The 19452-nt window shown below is 35.9% G+C and overlaps 1 protein-coding gene across 4 annotated transcripts in view; it reads right to left on the minus strand.

The window, feature by feature from the left end:
* Positions 1 to 19452, minus strand: part of TRAPPC11 (trafficking protein particle complex subunit 11) — a 33590-nt gene that overhangs the window by 4415 nt on the left and 9723 nt on the right. For 3 of the 4 annotated variants that reach the window (XM_058192789.1, XM_058192787.1, XM_058192790.1), the window contains exons 9-26: positions 18481 to 18614; positions 17534 to 17681; positions 16395 to 16488; positions 15028 to 15107; positions 14874 to 14952; positions 14738 to 14792; positions 13435 to 13580; positions 12721 to 12782; positions 12492 to 12624; positions 10950 to 11080; positions 8793 to 8948; positions 7933 to 8120; positions 6657 to 6805; positions 5573 to 5694; positions 5063 to 5182; positions 3862 to 3927; positions 3624 to 3780; positions 1408 to 1519 (exon numbers count right to left, since the gene is read on the minus strand). In XM_058192789.1, the coding sequence (XP_058048772.1) occupies positions 1408 to 1519; positions 3624 to 3780; positions 3862 to 3927; positions 5063 to 5182; positions 5573 to 5694; positions 6657 to 6805; positions 7933 to 8120; positions 8793 to 8948; positions 10950 to 11080; positions 12492 to 12624; positions 12721 to 12782; positions 13435 to 13580; positions 14738 to 14792; positions 14874 to 14952; positions 15028 to 15107; positions 16395 to 16488; positions 17534 to 17681; positions 18481 to 18614 (2132 nt within the window). Of the gene's footprint in view, positions 1 to 1407; positions 1520 to 3623; positions 3781 to 3861; positions 3928 to 5062; positions 5183 to 5572; positions 5695 to 6656; positions 6806 to 7932; positions 8121 to 8792; positions 8949 to 10949; positions 11081 to 12491; positions 12625 to 12720; positions 12783 to 13434; positions 13581 to 14737; positions 14793 to 14873; positions 14953 to 15027; positions 15108 to 16394; positions 16489 to 17533; positions 17682 to 18480; positions 18615 to 19452 lie in introns of those variants that run through there. The other variant, XR_009156278.1, reaches the window with a different exon arrangement.

Below are 19452 nucleotides of genomic sequence, written 5' to 3' on the forward strand. Positions count from 1 at the left end.
TAAGGATGTAACACAAAAAGACATAACCAGTCAAACAACTGAATTCTACAAATTTATTTCTAGTAATCAGAGAAATGGAGAATTGATGAAATATGAACGCACAAAGAATACTGGAACAAAAACAAATGTGGTTCTCTCATTTATCAGTTTCTCCAACAGGTGGTTTCTTGATAGGCTAAAGGCACCGGTTCTTGATTTGAACTTAGTAAAATGTACAGAAAAGGCATATAGTTAAATATGGGTGAAATACAGAACAGAAACCTTAAAGAAGGTTTTGTTTTGTGAATGAAACTCTTAATAGAAAATTATCTGCATATTTTCTGGGATTCTTCAGGCCCATTTATCACCAGCCTTATGAGGTATTTTCACAGAATACAAATTAAGTCTGGTTCAAAATATTTCAGACTGCAAAGTTCTCTAGCCATTGCAGAATCCATAGAACAAAGTATCTGGGATATTGAAGAAAGCCAGGTCAATTCATACTGAGACAGAAAGATTCATGGTCACATGGCTCTGCAATCATATGTCTGGCACAGAAAGTTTCATAGGAGAGCTAGAAAATCAGAAAAAGCCAACAAATCAGCCCAATCCATGCTGTGCATATCAGTGGCCTTCAGGCATCAATATATCAAGAGACTATAAAGATGAACTTGTGGAAATCAGTCAAAATTCTGCTTTGAGCAACATTTGGTGTCAACTCTACTCTTCAGCATTACTATTATGGAAACTGTTTTTACTTTATTTCTAATGTCGTTAAAGAAAGCCCTCATCTTTTGCAAGTGCTTGGTACACTTTGAAAGCACACAGTGGCTGCTTTTGCAAAGTGGCTGCACAGAGGTTTACTCATTCACAAAATGGGTATTATTTGGAGCATAACCAGGTGCCAAGAAAGAATTTACTGCAACCACCTATCTGTTTTTATTTTCTAACAAAGCTTATAAATTTTAGTTAGAGCCCACAGGCATTATTAGAGATAAAAACAGTACTGGTTCTTTGTTTTGTAGCATTCCAGTTTATAAAGTTAAGTTAGAGTGGGAGCTTGGCAAGGGAGGTGGAAATCTCAGGCTAATTTAAAAGAAGGAACAAATACCCTGGTGTGCTTAATAGTATGCTTTGAATAACTGGAGATAGAGATATTTACTACCTTGAACATACTTGAATATTTTTTAGGTTAAGATTTTGGAGGAAATGGAAGCAAATATTTAACCTGAAATGCTTGTTCCTTTTTTTTCTTAAACAATAATAATCTTGGCTAAAAAACACGCCAGGTGCCCAGATGTTTTCTCTATTTTGCCTAAATGGCATACAGGAATGTTTAAATTGTAATAATGCCTTTAAAATAGAATGTTAATTCACTAGGAGAACAATATATCGGAATACTTGAAAAAGTAAATAAGTAGCAGCTACCTCTTCCAGGAGATTACATAACTTCCAGTAGCAACTCCACCTTGACCAGTTGTAACTGGTGGACAACGAAGGCAAAAGCATTCACTAGCACTTTCACCTGTCTGTAAAACAACTAAAAGAAAAGTCAGGTTAAGTCTAAAAAGTTGAAAAAAATAATAAACGTTAGGTAAATCTGATAATCTATAATAAATAATGCATGAATAGACTATGTACACACAAAGCAAATATAGCAAGAAGAATGAGAATAAAAACATGCAGACAGAAGCACAAGTCCATTTTGTTTTTGTTTTTCTCTTTTGGAAAAAAGGAGGGACCTCTACATAGAAAGAATCAAATGATGCAGTCATTTCGTCACTTCACAGGTTACTAATGCTTTCCAGTTCATCTAATTGAATCTAAGCTGTCTCTGATAGAGGAGGTGAGAAGAACATTAAATTATAGCACATCCATTCATTAATAAAGATGATAAGATATTTAATTAGCTGAGAAAGAGCATAACTTCCAAGCAAATATGTTGTAGAAGAAAATGTGGCTGAATGTGCCACTCTGCTCTTTAAAAAGGCAGTATTAAAACTGCTTGATTGGCATGGCTGCTGTCAAGGAGAAACAGCTCCTCATTTCCCAAGATATAGTGGAAAAAAAGGCAACTAATTCAGCTAGTATCTCCCTGCCAAAAAGGAATAGAGTACAAATCTGGTCAAGGGATTCTGCCATGAAACCTAACCTACTTTGGACTGGTCAAGGACAGGACTACATCTATAGCAGGGGTGTCAAACTCGATTTCATTGAGGGCTGTTATCAGGATTGTGTTTGACCTCGGAAGGGCTGGAGTGGGAGTGGCCAGGCTAGGCATGGCCAGCTTGACATCATTCGTGTTGGGGGCGCCTGTGGTGGCTTGAGGACCGCCCACAGCACTCCCGAGCTCCATTTTCAGCTGTGACAGCCTCCTGCAACCCTCTGCCACTGAAAATGGACCTTGGGAGGGCCTCCCGAACTCCGTTTTTGCTGGCAAAAGTACTGCGGCCCAGTCTTTCGTTGTTTTTAGGGTGGCCCCACAGGCCAGAATAAGGACCCCGTGGGTGGCATCCGGCCCCTGGGCCTTGAGTTTGACACCCCTGATCTATAGCTAGCCAGGTTAGCTCACTTTGCCCCACCTTAGCCCTCAGCATAAAAAGGCAAAACTAAGAAAAAGTGTGCGAGGGTGACTGGGAAAAGGAAGAAAGAAAAGCAGAAAAAGATGTCTGAGCAATTTAGTACTAAACTGCAGACATCCAGCTGCTAGAGCCAAAAGCCACAAATCTCCTTAAAATCCTGCCTGGAGCTTTGCTTGACACCCAGCACCAGTTCTGCTTAGAGCTCATCTTGGAGTTTGACAGCAGATCTCCCTCACAGCATGAAGGGAGTCAGATGTGAAGCAAAAGACTCCATGGCATCCAAATTAAGGTGGTATCAAGAATGGACAAATAATTCTGAAGAGGGAGGCAGGGACTAAGTCTAGCTTTAATCTATGAGGAAAGGAAATGAATAAACTGAAGTCAAGGATCTGGTTACTTGCTAAGTTGGGCAGTGATAACAGGGAAGGTGAAGCTAACTCTATTTAGCCAACTCAAACAAGCTACAGGGCCAAAGGAGAGTGGAGAAAAGAGGCCCACTGGATACATTTTGAAACTTTTGTAACAAACTATCATCCAGCTTACTGTCAAACACTCATAATCAAAAGAACCACCCATGGCAAGGTTAGTTAATTATTTGAACTTAGTATGTTTCTGATATTTCTCAGTATCAAGAAGGGTTAATTGTTAAATCGAAGAAGCAATTCACCTAAATTATGCTACCAAAGAAAAAAATTGTGCACACAAAGAAAATCTTGTAGACTTTCAAAGACTGTTAAAATGTTCCCCAACCTTGCCTTACACAACGTGATAGTAACACTGATCTGGAAGTTCAAATTTTTGTACTTAAATTCTGGGCCAGAATTTTTATCTTTGATATACTTTATACCAGGTTGTAGATAAAGATTCTTAGAATTCCAGCAAAAAACAAAATAGTGACTGTAAGCTTAACCTCCATTTAAAATGTACCTCATACAAGATTTATGTAACTTAAAGGATGAAATTAAAGAAAAGTGGTAATTTCACCAGATGTACTTTTCCAACAGTCAGTAATTTTTGCTATCCCAGAAGCAGATTATCTAAAAATAAACAGTTGTGTCTCACCATTTTCCACACAGGACTCTAACTGGTCCACTGGAACCACTGAAGAAGCAAGCTGCAACTGGCTGGTTACAATAGTAAGGGCCCAGGGTGAAGCACTGAGGATATCTGTCATCAGTAAAAATGGTACGTCGGTGAAGACTTTATCTAAATGCTCAAACTATTAAGAGGAGAAACAGTGTTATTCTACTGTTCATGTTGTATATGAGGCTATGTTTTAGTTCAGTATTTCTCTACATACCTTAGTTGAGACAAATTTAACAGCTACATCAAAAGGGAATACTGTCTCTATAGTAACAGTCTCATCCTGCATTAAAAAAAAAGAAACAAAATTATTTTCTTTTTTTGACAGATTGTCATCTGATAAAAATGTTTTAAAAATTCCTTTAATTCTGTTATTACCCTCCCCATAAAAAGACTGCAGAAGTAGCAGTAATGTCCAGTGTGCCCCTTCCCCAAAGCAAAGCACAATTAGGTTTCAAAACGTTTAATGGGTCCAACTAATGCTGAGTACATCCCCCAAAAACACATAAACATGTAAATATATTATAAATATTATATGCTTTCAATCATATCTTATTTATTTAATTAGAAACATTTATAAAAGCCCCAGAGGTCACACAAAGACATTTAATAGAAGTGTGTGTTTGTGAGCGAATGAATGAATGAATAGGGAAATGAACATTAAAATACCAATTCAATATTATTGAAATCTTAATTTCCTGCAATGTTTACTGTATTTTTCGGAGTATAAGACGCTCCAGACTATAAGACGCACCTACTTCTTTGGTGAGGAAAACAAGAAAAAGAAATCTGCCTCTGCCTCCCAGCAATGTTGCCTCATTACAGCAAACAGCCTGCTTTACTCATAGCTTGATTAGCACAAGAAAAAAAAAACCTGCTCCCAGCAATTTATGACCTTGCAGCAGAGGCCTGCACAGCAATAGGCAATGGCAATCCCTGCAGCCTAAAACAGCTGAGAGTCGGGAGGCCGATCAACTTGTGCTAATTAGGCTGTGCAGCTGCCTGCAATTACTGCAGGTTCAAGTCCCACCAGGCCCCAGGTTGACTCAGCCTTCCATCCTTTATAAGGTAGGTAAAATGAGGACCCAGATTATTGGGGGCAATAAGTTGACTTTGTATATAAATATACAAATAGAATGAAGACTATTGCTAACATAGTGTTAGCCGCCCTGAGTCTCCGGAGAAGGGCGGGATATAAATGCAAATTAAAAAAAAAAAAAAAAGAGGTAAATTGCTGGGAGGCAGAGGCCAAAGGGTGGGGGCCAGTGGGTGGGCGGGGCTACATTCAGTGTATAAGACACACCCGAATTTTCACCCCCTTTTAGCGGGGGAAAAGGTGTGTCTTATACTCCCAAAAATACGGTACATGATACTCAAATCAACTGCAAGCTGGCGGTCTTGAACCACATTTAACATACCCTGTGACACCTGCAAAGAATTTCTTTTCCTTCAATGACTGCATTCACCAAGTAAGAAACATACACAAGAAACATCCTGCTACCAACTGTTCCACAATGAATATATATAACTTTTTCCAACTGTAAAACAAACAAACAGACAGACTAGTTATAAAATAAATGGTCAAAGACTTTAAAATACTGCTCTATTTAAAATTCACATAATTTTAAAAAAAATCTCTGGGTTCTGGGTGCAAGTTAATCCAACCTTTTTTTTCTAATTTGCTTCTAATGGTACTATGAGAAAGGGGAAGAATATTATTTGCCATTTGAATAAATCTTTGAAGCTAACATTCTGAAATCAATTTCTATTTTAATAGCTTGCTTATTGACAGATCTTCATCCTAAGAACAATATACAGAATTAATCCTGTTCATTTTATAAGAATTCTAAGACTAAACAGATTTTATACTGGGGTTACTGTTTCCAAAATAGTGTTAAATATGTCATACTGATAACATAGCACATTACCTTTTCACCCGGCTGCAAGTCTCCCAGAGGGATATCAGGAAGCAAGGCAGGATAGGAATCATCACACATTTCTGTTCCATTCAGAGTTACATGTGTTTTTTGAGTCAAATTTGCATCTTGGCCTAGGATAAAACAATGTGTATGAATATATGAAAAGAACATATGTATACCTTTATATGTATTTGTATGTCCCTTGCTTGTAAATATTTATTTAGAGAAAGATTGATGCATTTATCAAGATAATGCAGATTTTAAATTTAATATGAATGTAATATATTTTAATATGAATTATGGCCAGTAAACAAATAAAATGCATGCGAGTTTTAAGAATTTCAGATGCATATTTATGTGTACCTTTTACACAAAACAAAGCTTTAACCTATTTTAAATAACATATTTTGCGAGATTTCAGACAATTACCATTATGTTTGGAGCAAGTTCTCTAATTTTCAACCCAGCATGGCCATATCAAGGCAACTCTAGAAACATCAAAACTATTAATGAAGAAAATTATTTCTAGAACTAAAGTTCATAACTGTCACTTAGTGACAACTCTGCATTCTGACTTTTTCCTGGCTTTGCTTTGCCAATTAAAGTACAGGCAAGTCAAGATATAATATAATCTATACAGTTAAATGCTGCAATGTTCTAAAACCTGCTCTCCCAACTAATACCCTAAGAAGTGGCAGAATGTGCCAATTGGGCAAAACTATAGTAGTGCAAAATATAAATAAGCACTATGTTGAGGAAGATTCTGGTAAAGTAAAAGTATACCATTTTATATAAATGAATTTTATATTTCAAAGCCATCAAACATTTACGTTAGCATATCTAAATAATATGCACATTGTCAGCGTTCCAGAAAACCTTCCATATTAGGCCGAAGGCTTCCACACGCTGACACATATCACTTCATGAAATATAACTATTAAATAGCCTTTTCATTTGTCTTCTACTATCTAATTGTTGAATTATTGACTTGCCCTATTAATAGAAGAGAAGGGAGTGGTTTAAACATCTCCACAATGAGAAGTTCGTTGAGGATTCTGACTGAGCCAGTAATATGATGTTACATAATGAATACCTGGTTTTAAGCCTGCTGTGAGCTTTACATCTTTGGCAATTGTCTTCTCATGTGACTCGATTGTCACAGTCAAACAATACATTTCATTCATTAGGGCAGGAGGTTCATGACTAAGCTGGACAGAAATGTTAGGCACTCTAGAAATGATCCTTGAATAAAAACAAGAAACAAGTCATTTTCTTGCTTAGCTTAATCTTCCTTAGTTGAGCTGTTGTTCTACAAGCCTCTGCATGTGTAGTAACAGCAATTCTCTAGGTATAGCAAGTAAGTTCAAACTATTGTGTGTACTTTTCAAACTCTTCCTGTTTTTACACTCTTCTAGTATGTTCTTTGTAGGGACGCAGTGGCTCAGGGGCTAGGATGTTGAGCTTGTCGATCGAAAAAGTCGGCAGCTCAGCGGTTCGAATCCCTAGTGCTGTTGTGTAATGGGGTGAGCTCCCGTTACTTGTCCCAGCTTCTGCCAACCTAGCAGTTTCGAAAGCACTTAAAAATGCAAGCAGAAAAAATAGGGACCACCTTTGGTGGGAAGGTAACAGCGTTCCGTGCGCCTTTGGCGTTGAGTCATGCCGGCCACATGACCACGGAGACGTCTTCGGACAGCGCTGGCTCTTTGGCTTTGAAACAGTGATGAGCACCGTCCCCTAGAATCAGCAACGACTAGCATGTATGTGCGAGGGGAACCTTTACCTTTGTATGTTCTTTAGAGTGTACAAACAAGCATAGAAGGTAGTCCTGTAGCCATTAGAAGGTATTTGAAGGGCCACAAAATGCTTTAATTTAGGTAAAATCATCTCTTAACTATTATGGTAAAAATGGTTGTAAAATCAGATCCGGTCATGTGATGACTCGCTTAAAGACCATATCATTTAGCAACAGAAATTCTGGTGCCAATTATGATAAGTTGAGGACAAGTTGTATTGAAAACATTTCTAAATGCCTTTCATTGTATAGAAGCATTCCAGAGTTTCTTGTAATACAGATAATAAATTATCTTGAACAACATAATTAAGAATGTGAAAGCTCTACAGAACATATTAGCAAACTGTTGTCACAGAACCTGGGAATCCTAACTTAAAAAGTCATAATCCTCTTATACAGTGGAATATTTTCAGTCTCCGATATTGCCTCACAATTTCATTTTTTTTATTGCCTTGCAATTTCTGATGAACTTTTTCTTGAAAGGTGGAATAGTAAAAGCAACTACTTGTTTTAGTCTATTCTCAAACCTCAAACATTCATAGAATTATTTCTTTCCAAGGAACCCATTCATACTTACATAGTGCTTGCCTGAATTGTAAGGCTATTCCAATGAACCTCATTATCTAGAAGTTTGGGTCGTCTTTTGAAGGAACGGGCTGCCAGCACTGCTTCTCGAGAAGCAGCAGCATCACCCCCTCCTCCATGCCAGTTCAAGACCACACACCTGCCATTTTCACTACCCAGAATTAAGTCCACTGAGGTAATCTGAAAAGAAAAAAGATTAAATTTGGGTTTCCCATCCTTCAGTTCATTTAAAGTGTTATAATACAGAGTAAATTACTGCTTTTAGTATGATCTGTATGCATTTATAAATGAGTCCTAGCCACTACTTATTTGTTTCTAGCAGAATCCTACCAAAATATATCAATTCGCTGAAACCTCTGAGCTCGGATTGTCCTTTTACAAGAAGCATTTGTCTATTTTATGCTCTTTTTACTATACTTTGTGCACATTCTTAAAATATGCCACTATTACATGTATATTCAACAGCTATTTCAGTTGGACTCTTCCTGTTTTTATTTAGATTTTTAAAATATTTTATTAAATAGTTTAAAACAAGTAAATAAGAAACATGAAAAAACTTAATAACATACAAATGAATAAATTGGATTTAGGAATATCGAAAGGTTATAGCATTCTAATATATGATGATATTAATTATAACTTTTCCAAAGATTAAACTCCACAATTCCTTTTTCTATTGCAACACCCTAAAGTTGTCCTGAACTATATACTGGTGTGGTGGCCCTGGCTCCAGTTCTTACCCTCTTTTTCACAGAAAAGGCACCCTACTCTATTAGCTGATTACTATTCACACATTCCTGAATGACAATCAACACCACCATTAATATTTTTATAACACCCTGTAGAACATACCTCAATTTTTTTCCCCACGTCTTCTGTTTTTGCCACAAATTTGAAAGTGAACTTTTTTGTCTTACCAGGGATAAGACACAATGTTCCCTGTGCAGATGGTTCCAGGATGTCACATTTTGGATAGTTTTCTTCCACTACACAATACTGATTATATTCCTATGGTAAGAGAAAAAAAGGCAGAAGTAGACAATGCAAAAAATAAGTAAGATTTACCTGAATTATTATGATAATCTGCTATACTGTTTAGAACTAAGAAATATACTGTGTCTATACAGTCTTTCAAACATTTATTTATATACCATTAATGTTTTTAAAGAAATTTAAGGGCATGCCTTTTGAAGCAATTAAATGTAAACATTTACAGTATGTTTAGATTTGTCCAATTTGGCTTGGATATACATGCAGAATTATTTAGGAAGAACTTCTCTCAAAGAACTCTCAATTAGATTTCTATAAGTGCTGCAGATTATTTCTTTCCAAGGAACCCATTCATAATACACATCTAATATACAGTATGCCAGGATCCAACTCTTCTTGCCTTTAAGAACGCCATTAAGACCTGGCTCTTCCGCCATGCTTTAGGGACCAGTTGAGTGGGAATCCCCATCTCATTGCTTGGTTATGTGCTTAACTGCCATTTTATATGTGACATTTATATATTCTATTTATTGTTATGTAAGGTTTTTCTTTTTCTTTATGTTTTTATGTTGAATGCCACCCAAAGTCACACTGGTTGTGTTGGGTGGCCTTAAGGTAAAGTAAAGGTAAAGGTTCCCCTCACCACATACGTGCTAGTCGTTGCCGACTCTAGGGGGCGGTGCTCATCTCTGTTTCAAAGCCGAAGAGCCAGCGCTGTCCAAAGACGTCTCCGTGGTCATGTGGCTGGCATGACTTAACACCAAAGGCGCACGGAATGCTGTTACCTTCCCACCAAAGGTGGTCCCTATTTTTTCTACTTGCATTTTTACGTGCTTTCGAAACTGCTAGGTTGGCAGAAGCTGGGACAAGTAACGGTAGCTCACCCCGTTACACGGTAGCACTAGGGATTTGAACCGCTGAGCTGCCGACCTTTCGATTGACAAGCTCAACGTCCTAGCCCCTGAGCCACCGCATCCCAATTGGGTGGCCTTAGAAGTCAATAAATAAACAAATGAGATTTTCAATAAAGTCTGCTCTGTTTGATCTGAGAATTTTAAAGAATGCTGAGGAAGCTTTTGATTTTAAATGAGATACTGTAAATATATTGCATTCTTTTAAAAAATGTATTGTCAAAATAGTTCCAATCTGCTAAACAGAAAAATAAATTATTGGAGATTTGTCTCAATTGAAACTGACTGGATCATGTAAACAGTAACATTTACCGTGTTTCCCCGAAAATAAGACTGGGTCTTATCTTTTGACCCCTGAAAAAAGAGCTAGGACTTCTTTTCAGGGGGTCTAATTATTCACTCACCTCCGGGCAGCAGCACCAACAGCCCCGCCCAGCAAGGAGCCCACTGCCAGCCCACTTCTGTGGCCCTTGCCACCGCTCGCACCCGTCACCCCCAGCTTCCATTTCACCGTCGGAGCCTTCTGGAAAGCCCTCTGAAGCTGAGAAACGGGCTCCGCATTGATGTGCATGGCGCGTCTGGAATCCGTTTCACCTTCAGAGGCCTTCTGGAAAGCCCTCTGCAGCCAATAGCAGACCTCAGGATCGATCCGGACCTCTTTTCTCGGCTACAAATGCCTTCCAGAAAGCCCTCAGCTGCAGAGGGCTTTCCAGAAGGCCTCTGATGGCAAAACTGAGGCCAGGGGCAACGCGTGTGAGCAGTGGCAAGCGGCTGCAAAAAAATGGGCCACAGAAGAAGGCAGGCATCAGATGGGAGGCAGGCATCAGGATGTGCGAGGACTGAAAAGTAGGGCAGCTCCACCCCCCCCATTCCCACCCTAGCTTAATTTTTATCTGTGCACCTCACCCCACCCCGCAGGGTGGGCAGGGTCTTGATTTGGGCTAATTTGGGGGATAGGATTTAATTTGAGCAGATGCGTTCAAAAACATGATAGGGCTTTTTTTCAGGGTGGGTCTTATTTTAGGGGAAACATGGTACATACTGTGACAACTACCTCATCCCATTAGGCATATATGAATCATAAAAACAATATTTTTAAAAACTTTACCTGATTACTGAAATTGACACACAATTTAGAAAATTGGAGAGGATGCAGACAGTCAGCTTTCAAATATACATCAAACTGAATTGGTACGTCAACATGAAAACTTGGAGCAAGAAATTTAGCTTTACATTGCACTAGATTTTGAAACAAAACAAACAAAATCAGAGGACAAGTATGTTACCAAACACAATGAAATATTTTATATTTAGCAACAATATTTAACAATTTGGGCTTATTTTCTATCTTGTACTGGTAGTTCTCAACTTACAACCACAAATGAGCCCCAAATTTATTTTGGTCAGCAAAGCTGTTATTAAGAGATTGCACCCCATTTTACGAACTTTTCTGCCACAATTGTTAAGAAAATTGCTACAGTTAAGTGAATCATGCGGTCATTAAGCAAATCTGGCTTCCCCCATCGACTTTGCTTGTTGAAAGTCAGCTGAGAAGATTGCAAATGATGATCACATGACCCTGGGACAGTGTAATTGTCATAAATCCATGCCATCTGCCACAATTTTGATCATGTGACCATGGGAATGTTGCAAAGGTTTTAAGTGTGAAAACTGGTCGAAAGATTGTTTTTTCAGTGCCTTTGTAAGTTTGAAAGATCACTAAATGAATGATTGTAAATCAAAGACTACCTGTATTGGATGAAGGTTGACAGAACTCTGACGTTCAAACATAAGCAGAGAGGTGATTTTGAACCTAGCAGACACTCTGCTAAAGCACTTTCCAAACATAAATATTTTTTCTCATACTAAGCTTGTTACTACAACTATTTCTATTCCCTCATCTGCATTTTTGTATGCAGATGTGCACCTGCATAACTAGTCTGCTGTCCAGAATATTGAAGAATATTATATTTCAGAGGTACAGAAGATTTTAATTTGAACATATTGCTGCATAAAAGGATCACTAATCATGTGGAATAATTTTACATGCAATGGTAAGATTATTCGCACTGTAATTTAGCAGGAAATTAAAAGCAAATATGAAAATTTAGATGTAATTTTGTTTCTAAATCAATGACCCATATCAAAGGAATTCCTTATAAATATATATATATGCTTTGGAATAGAAATCTTTACAGAGCAAACTAGGATGCAATTTAAAAAAACTGTTAGAGGTGCCTGAGAGGGCCTTTGGTAATGAATGGCTACCAGTACACCTACCGCCTTGTAGCAGAAATTATATTTTATTTGGATGATAAGTTATGCATCATATTTCATGTTTTTATAATGTAAACTGCTTGGAATTGTTTTCATTGTATATAAATATACAGTAAATCAACAATAAGAAATATTTGACTTTTAATAAAGCATTCCTCTACAATATATTAGTGCCTTTCAGGTGTTTAAAAATAACTATACTATTCTTCGAGTTCTTATGGACAGCAAAAATTTACAATACATCTAATATGGACTACATTTCATAAGAAAAGGAAATATGGATTTAAAATATATCCTGCTGTTTTTCCTTCTACCTTTATACCACTGGTTCACACAGGTGCTACTTTTTTGTTATAAAAGTTTTAATACATACCAAAAGGAACAAAATCTTGTACTTCTATTGTAAAGATATTGTTGCCTGCCAGGGATACTCTATCAGCCCACAATTTCTGTGCTGTTTTTACAGAAGCAGCATCACAGTCAGATTCAGGATCTGGATTCTCATTCTAAATTCAAAACAAGATTATTTAAACTGATCAAATCTATGCATAGAGCTGGTAAACTGCATATTATTTCACAGAAATTTGCTTCTTTCTACTGACCATAAGAACTTTGATCAGATTCTTTTCTATTCGAGATTTCTGTTCTTCTTTCAAAGTAGATGCTTCAATAAAACACATATTAAAATGAAAAAATAACATCAATGTTATCTTTAAAATAGTCCTCTAAACGTTTGGAAGAGGAATTATATCCAATATGTTATTTATACGTTGTAGAAAACTGAGCAATGATTAGGTGAACAAATCACAAAATCATATAGTAGATAAAAATACAAACAGTAACTACATTTGGGTGAATTCAGAAGTCATAATTAATCGTTAGATGAAAATGTTATAATGTAATTTGAGCTCACATGGTTGCTGATCTTCCCTATATCTGAACATTTTTAAGCATTTTAAGTTTACCATATTTCCTTTCAGGATTCTAATAATTGGACAGCATTCAAAGAATAAATGGTGTCCCTCATGGAAAAACATGAAACACAGAATGGTTTGATTTTTATTACAGAGGACACCTTTATGCCTGGACAACAAAAATTTACAATACATTTATTGGAAGTTCAAATAATAAAAGCATAAAGAGAAAGTATGCCTTATTGCTTCTTATTCACATTTTTCTGGGCTCATATATCCTTTACCATAAAATAATATCTTTTAGCATAACTGTTCACACATAATTCCAAATGCCTGTCAACTTGCCCACACTTGCTGTTAAAAACTCTCAGATTGAAAACAGAATTAAAATGCCTTGCTTACCTCTGCCTAGCAGCTCTAATGAGTATGTAATATAATCTTTTATTTGGGCCATAAGATAGGAACATTTAAGAGCAGTGGACAGTATAGAAGTCAGGAGAGTCCACCATCCTTCACTACGGTAATCACACAAAACATAATCAAGGAGCCTAGAAGACAGAATATTTAAATAACTTAATATATGTAATACTTTCTATAAAGTGAAGAGCCAGCCTGAACTAGTAATTAAGGCACCGGGCTAAAAACCAGGAGACTGTGAGTTCTAGTTGCGCCTTAGGCAGAAAAGCTGGAGGATCTTGGCCAGTGATTGCCTCTCAGTCCAGGATGTCACCACTATTAGACTACTGCAGCATCTCTATATAGGGTTTCCTTTAAAGGTGCTTCAAAATTGCAGTTAATCTCGCTTCAATCCCTGCATCAGTCACCAAGGAATTTGGTCAATTATCAAGGAATTTTGGGATCAATTTCAAAGTGGTAGCTTATAAAGCCCTATGTAGTTCAGAGATTTCCTTCAACTAGAATTGGCCCAACCTGTGAGTTGATTTTTGGGAGTGGGAATGTTTAGGGTTCCCATCCCATGTGACATTAAAAGACAATCCTTTGTAGTGGTGGACCCACCATTATGAACATTTTTGTGGCCTGAACTTTTAAAAGGCTCTTGTGTCAGCAAGCCTATGAATAATATTGGTTATATCATTTAAGGTTTTTTTTAAAAAAAGGTTTGTTTTCTCTGAGCTAATTGTTACGATATTTGATTTTATGGACTGTGGGAAATGAGGAAATTTTAGAGGTTTATATTATTTTGTTGTAAATTATTTGGAATCTTTGTATTCCAAATAGTTTTCAACAAAACAATAGAAAATTCAAATGTTCCCATAATCTCACAGTCTGCGGCAGTGTATAGATTTGTGTAATAAAGAAATAACTACATCTACCCGATGACCTGATGGTGATCAGAGTTAGTTTAACATATACATTTAGCAAATGTATATGGTGGGTCTACCACTTTATAAATTGGACAACAATCTGGTGGTGTTAGAATTAAGGTCGGTACATCCATGAAACCTGAAAAGGGAAAGCTGCAAAACAGTTATCCTATAACTGATCCTGCTTTAGAAAAAAACAAATATTGAGGATCAGATCTACATTAAATATGCCATGAGAGCTTGTATTTTTTTTAATAATTTGGATCACAAATTATATATTTCATCATATTGATGAGACAGAAAAATCTAATTCTCATAGTTTCTAGGTATATTAAAGTATTCAAAACTATGTCATACTACATTTATAAAGTCACACTTACTTCAAAGCTTTGGTGTAATCTTTAGCATAATAATATTCTTCACCCATCTGAACCACTGAAAAGAAAATGAGATTATTCCCAATACTTAAAACTCATTTAAACATCTTTTAAAGATGTGTTTGAAAAAGAAACTTACTCAAGTGACTTTTCATTCTCGGACACTTGTATCTCTTGAATTGCGTAACTGCATTACTCAACAAGGTGATTATTAGCTCCTAATAAATAAAAAATTCTTGCAGTTATATTTGGACTTACAAAAACTAGAAACTATAAACAGAAATCTAACTTACAGAATGGAGAACTTTCTTCTCTTTCAGTTGCAGTGCCAAGATTCCCACTTTCTCCTTTTCAGGATCATTAAGATCAAAACCTGCGTAAGACAATGAAAAATCCATTTTAATGAGTTTTGCTCCAAGAAGGGTACATTATTATTGCAACTGTAAGGCACATGCTTAGTTCCAAGCCAGGAGTACATAGATTCCAAACACTTCTGTAACTTAGGAGAAAGAATGTTTGGAATTCTACCATATTCTTAGTTCTTTTGATAAGACTGATCTAAAAGAATCCCTGAAGGAATTAAATGTATATGGAGTACATTCAAAGAGCTCCTGCAAAAAAACAATATTAATAACACCTCACCCCAAATCCTCATAACTGTTTCTTAGCAACAGATAATTTATGGAGGCATTTCTAATAGGCAAATGTTCACTTGATTTATGCTACTTTCCAGATTGCAAATAGGAATGCACGTCTTGTGTCACATATTTGCCATAGGGCATTTATTTCAAATTTTAAAATCTTTACATTCTCTTATGAGTAACATTTAAGACCAGACGCTGAAACTGTAATCTCTCCAAATCTCTGCATATGCAATAAAGTAAACCAATAGTTTTAGGACTCTAATTCATTTCAATATGCAGATCTATTTTCTTCACTAACATCAGTGTAAAGAGTATTAATAATGCAAAGTGGGTAGGGCAATATATGAATGGATCCAAAATTTTACAGTATTTCCTGGATTTTGGAAAAAACAATGTTTTAGCTGTTATGCCTATTTTAGGGCCTACACCACACATTTTCCAGATGTTGCCCATTTCAAAACTGCAAAACCAAGCTAGTTATTTTTTAGGCATCTCAATCACAGAGGGACCAGAAGCAGTCATCAATGGTCCTAGAGTTTAAATTGTCCATCCCTGATGTAGTGAAACTTGAAATTTGCCATGAAGCACGCTCATAACCTCCAGTAAGTTATTTCATCTGACTGTAAAATATTAATTCAAACTTTAAACAATGCTAAATTATGTCTACCGACGAAGCAGTGCTTAAAAGTACTTCAGGGAAACTGTTTTTAAAAAGTGACTACTGGAAAACATCAGCTAAGTCATATATTATTGTTGCAGTAAGTTGTTAAATATTTAGGAAATACATAGGGGTTCCTTACACATTCATCATGCACGCTGGGTTTCATGCCCAGCCCTACAAAACCAATTCATTCATTCAAAAGAACACGAACATGTGTTGAGCTGAACAAGGAAGCTCAGAATTCTGTTACCATCTCTAATCAGTTTATAAGAGCTACAAATTTCTCTTCAGACTTTCTAGGATAAATGTTTATTAAGTTATTTGTTTTTTAATTAAGAAATAAAAATATATTTACTTAATATTCCCTGCCTCCATGGCCGTTGTCCATAGAAGTCAAGCATTCCAGTTGGTGTTTCCAATGGATCCGGATTTGGATATATCACAGAAGACTGTAAATTCAGCAAATTTTTTCTTTACATTTAATTTTTAATGTGTAATCAAAGCAATAATGAAATAAAAAGTCAAGGAAGAAGAACTCTTAAAATGAGTTCATAGAAGAACAAGCCTGCACCAACATAGTATCTCATATAGAATGCAAAAATATCAACTGAATCGTAAGATATTACACTAAATCCAAGTATACACTCTTCAGCTAACTAAATATCAATGATATTGATAATAAATATTTGAACATAGGAACCACGATAAGGAGAAAAGTATATGTTTTGCCTGGCAATCTGAACAGCTATATTAAATTCCTTTTTCTTAGCAAACTTACAGTAAAAATACATATTACCGTATAGTCATTCTATCATTTCATGTAGCATGGCTTATAATTAAAATTTGCAAACAGGTCTGTAGCTCAAATCTTTCATTTAGTAAAACAGTGGATTGGGACATTAAAAACACTGAATTTAGAGTATCCAACATTTAGTTTGCATTTACTATAAAACTTCAAAATTTCAGGTTCCACATTCAAGATTTATATTGAATATGTAACATGCTTACAACTCAAGTAGGATAGATGATTCTTTAGCACATACACATTAGTTATTAGTGTCAACTTGGGAAGGAGAGTCATTTGATATAAATCTGTAAGGTATGCTTTATCTGAAATTCATTCAGGTTACTTAATGTATGCCCAGCATTATTTTAGGACCTTATCTAATTAGTGTGATGTGCAGATAAACCATGACTAAATTTGATATTTAAATAAGCTGCATAGCCATAAATAAAAGTGCTTATATGAATGCCTTGTACACAAAGGAATGAACATATATCAGTTCTTTACACAATACTGTAATAGAGTACATTTCAATGACTTAAAGAAAACTGTTGCACACAAATACAAAATACTATAATTCTTTGGTATGTCAATTTGCCAGAATACTAGTTTGCCAGAAAGTAAACAAAGGCTTACTAAAAACCATGATACAGAAAAATATATGATCTTACCACAGACTTTCATGAGCTGTAAAATAATCTATGACTCACCTCATGATCGCAGAGAACGTTTGCCAATTGCTTCCGTTCTTGTGCATAATATGCTGCCTGCTGATAATAGAAACCTGGGTTTTGCGTTTGAATAGCTGTCAACCCTAGCTTAATAGCTTCATCAAATAGATCTCCAAAAGCCTGAAATCTGTTAAGAAACCACAAACATAGATTTTAATATTTTACCAAAAGTTGAACTGAAAATAAAAGTAGTTGCAAGAGGCAATTCGTGAAGATGTAAGGTGCTAAGAATCTAAATTTAAAGAAGCACCCTAAATTTTCCAGCTTTCATAATTATATTTAAAAAACCAAAACAATGTGTTATGTGTCACAAAATGTAAAAATAAGAAATTCTTTTACACATTTCTTTCCATTGCTTCCTTAAACAAATTGCAAGGTTGCAGTAATCAGCTATTAATGACAATTTTAAAAAGGAAACTTATTAGTCAGTATTAATAAGTTTTTATCATGGTGATTGCTAATTGCACTAAGATTCACAAGGTTCACTAGGTGTTTTTCTCAGCCAAGTTTGTGTGTGTGTGTGTGTGTATATGTATATATGTATGTATGTATGTATGTATGTGTGTATGTGTATGTGTACATATGTACATATGTATATGTATGTGTATATATATGTACATAACTCAAGGAACTGAACATATGCAACACACCTTCCTCCTCCTAAACCAAACTGGCTGTCATCTCACAGACTGTCACTGTGAGAATAAAATTATAGGAGACATCTTCCCTCACCCCCACATACTTTGGGTTCAGAGAAAAATTAGGATATAAAGTCAGCAAATAAGACATTATTTCATTATTTCAAGCTTAATTCTGAGTCAGTCTTCAATTGATACTTATGTAGGCAAAAAGGAACATTTTTCAGTTTGAACTACCTTAGTAATTAATTAGCTAAGCATAATACTAAAAATACTTCAAAAACATACTGTTTTGACATCCAGGCAGCATGCTCAAAAGTCAACTCTGCACTTCCTATTTTTTTCTTGCATAGATCTATATGTTTCCTAAACTGTTCAATTGCATCCAGTGGTGTATTATGCTGAAAACACAGGCGACAGATCTAAAAAAATGAGAAATCAGAACACTTTATGAAGGTTAGAAACTCAAAATTCCGTGTAATGAAATTGTATATTTATGTAGCAAAAAGCCATACCACTTTTATGTTTTTATATGAATCTTTCTATATCCAACCCTTAAATACCTTCATTTTTTAAGTGTGTTTGGGTTATGAAAATGATCAAACTGAAAAGGCTAATAGTTAAGGAATAAAAGAATGGATTTTATTCATTCCCAAATAATCTAGATGTTTAATCCCAAATATGCCATGAACAATGCTGAAAAGTCTGGTCTCCCTAGAAGGGTTAGTCTCAGATTTCTCTTATCTAAGCCAGTTTAAGTAAGGTCTGTCTACAAAGCTTTTCATCTTAAAGGCCCTTCTTCTATTGCTAGGAAGAACAGAACAGGCATCAAATGTCTTCCAGAATGCTCTGAACCTGAACCAAAGCAAATGGTGAAGTTGTAATCTGGTGGAGGCATCAGATTGTCCACCCCTTTGATAAAGTATATGAAAAAAGGTCATGTATTTAGCAGAAACATGGCTTTTGCCTTGCCTTTCTGCCCTTACTCTTTCCTCACTCGGCTTCAATCTATTCAACAGATTATCTTAAGGTGCACATTGCCCTCAAATCACTACTTAAGGAACTCTATTGCATGATCAAAAAGATAACTTAATGTAAACAAAAACCATGATAAATCAATTTTTTTAGTAAAATGGGATGAATTATGATTTCCTAATAAAGCTATCTATTAAGACTTCAGATTTGAAGGCAAAAAGGTAATTTAGAACATATGCGGGCTCCCACACAATTCATGGAAGACACAGGTACTCCAAAGAGTTC

The sequence above is a fragment of the Ahaetulla prasina genome, chromosome 8, assembly GCF_028640845.1.
Source record: "Ahaetulla prasina isolate Xishuangbanna chromosome 8, ASM2864084v1, whole genome shotgun sequence".
NCBI classification, from domain to species: Eukaryota; Metazoa; Chordata; class Lepidosauria; order Squamata; family Colubridae; genus Ahaetulla; species Ahaetulla prasina.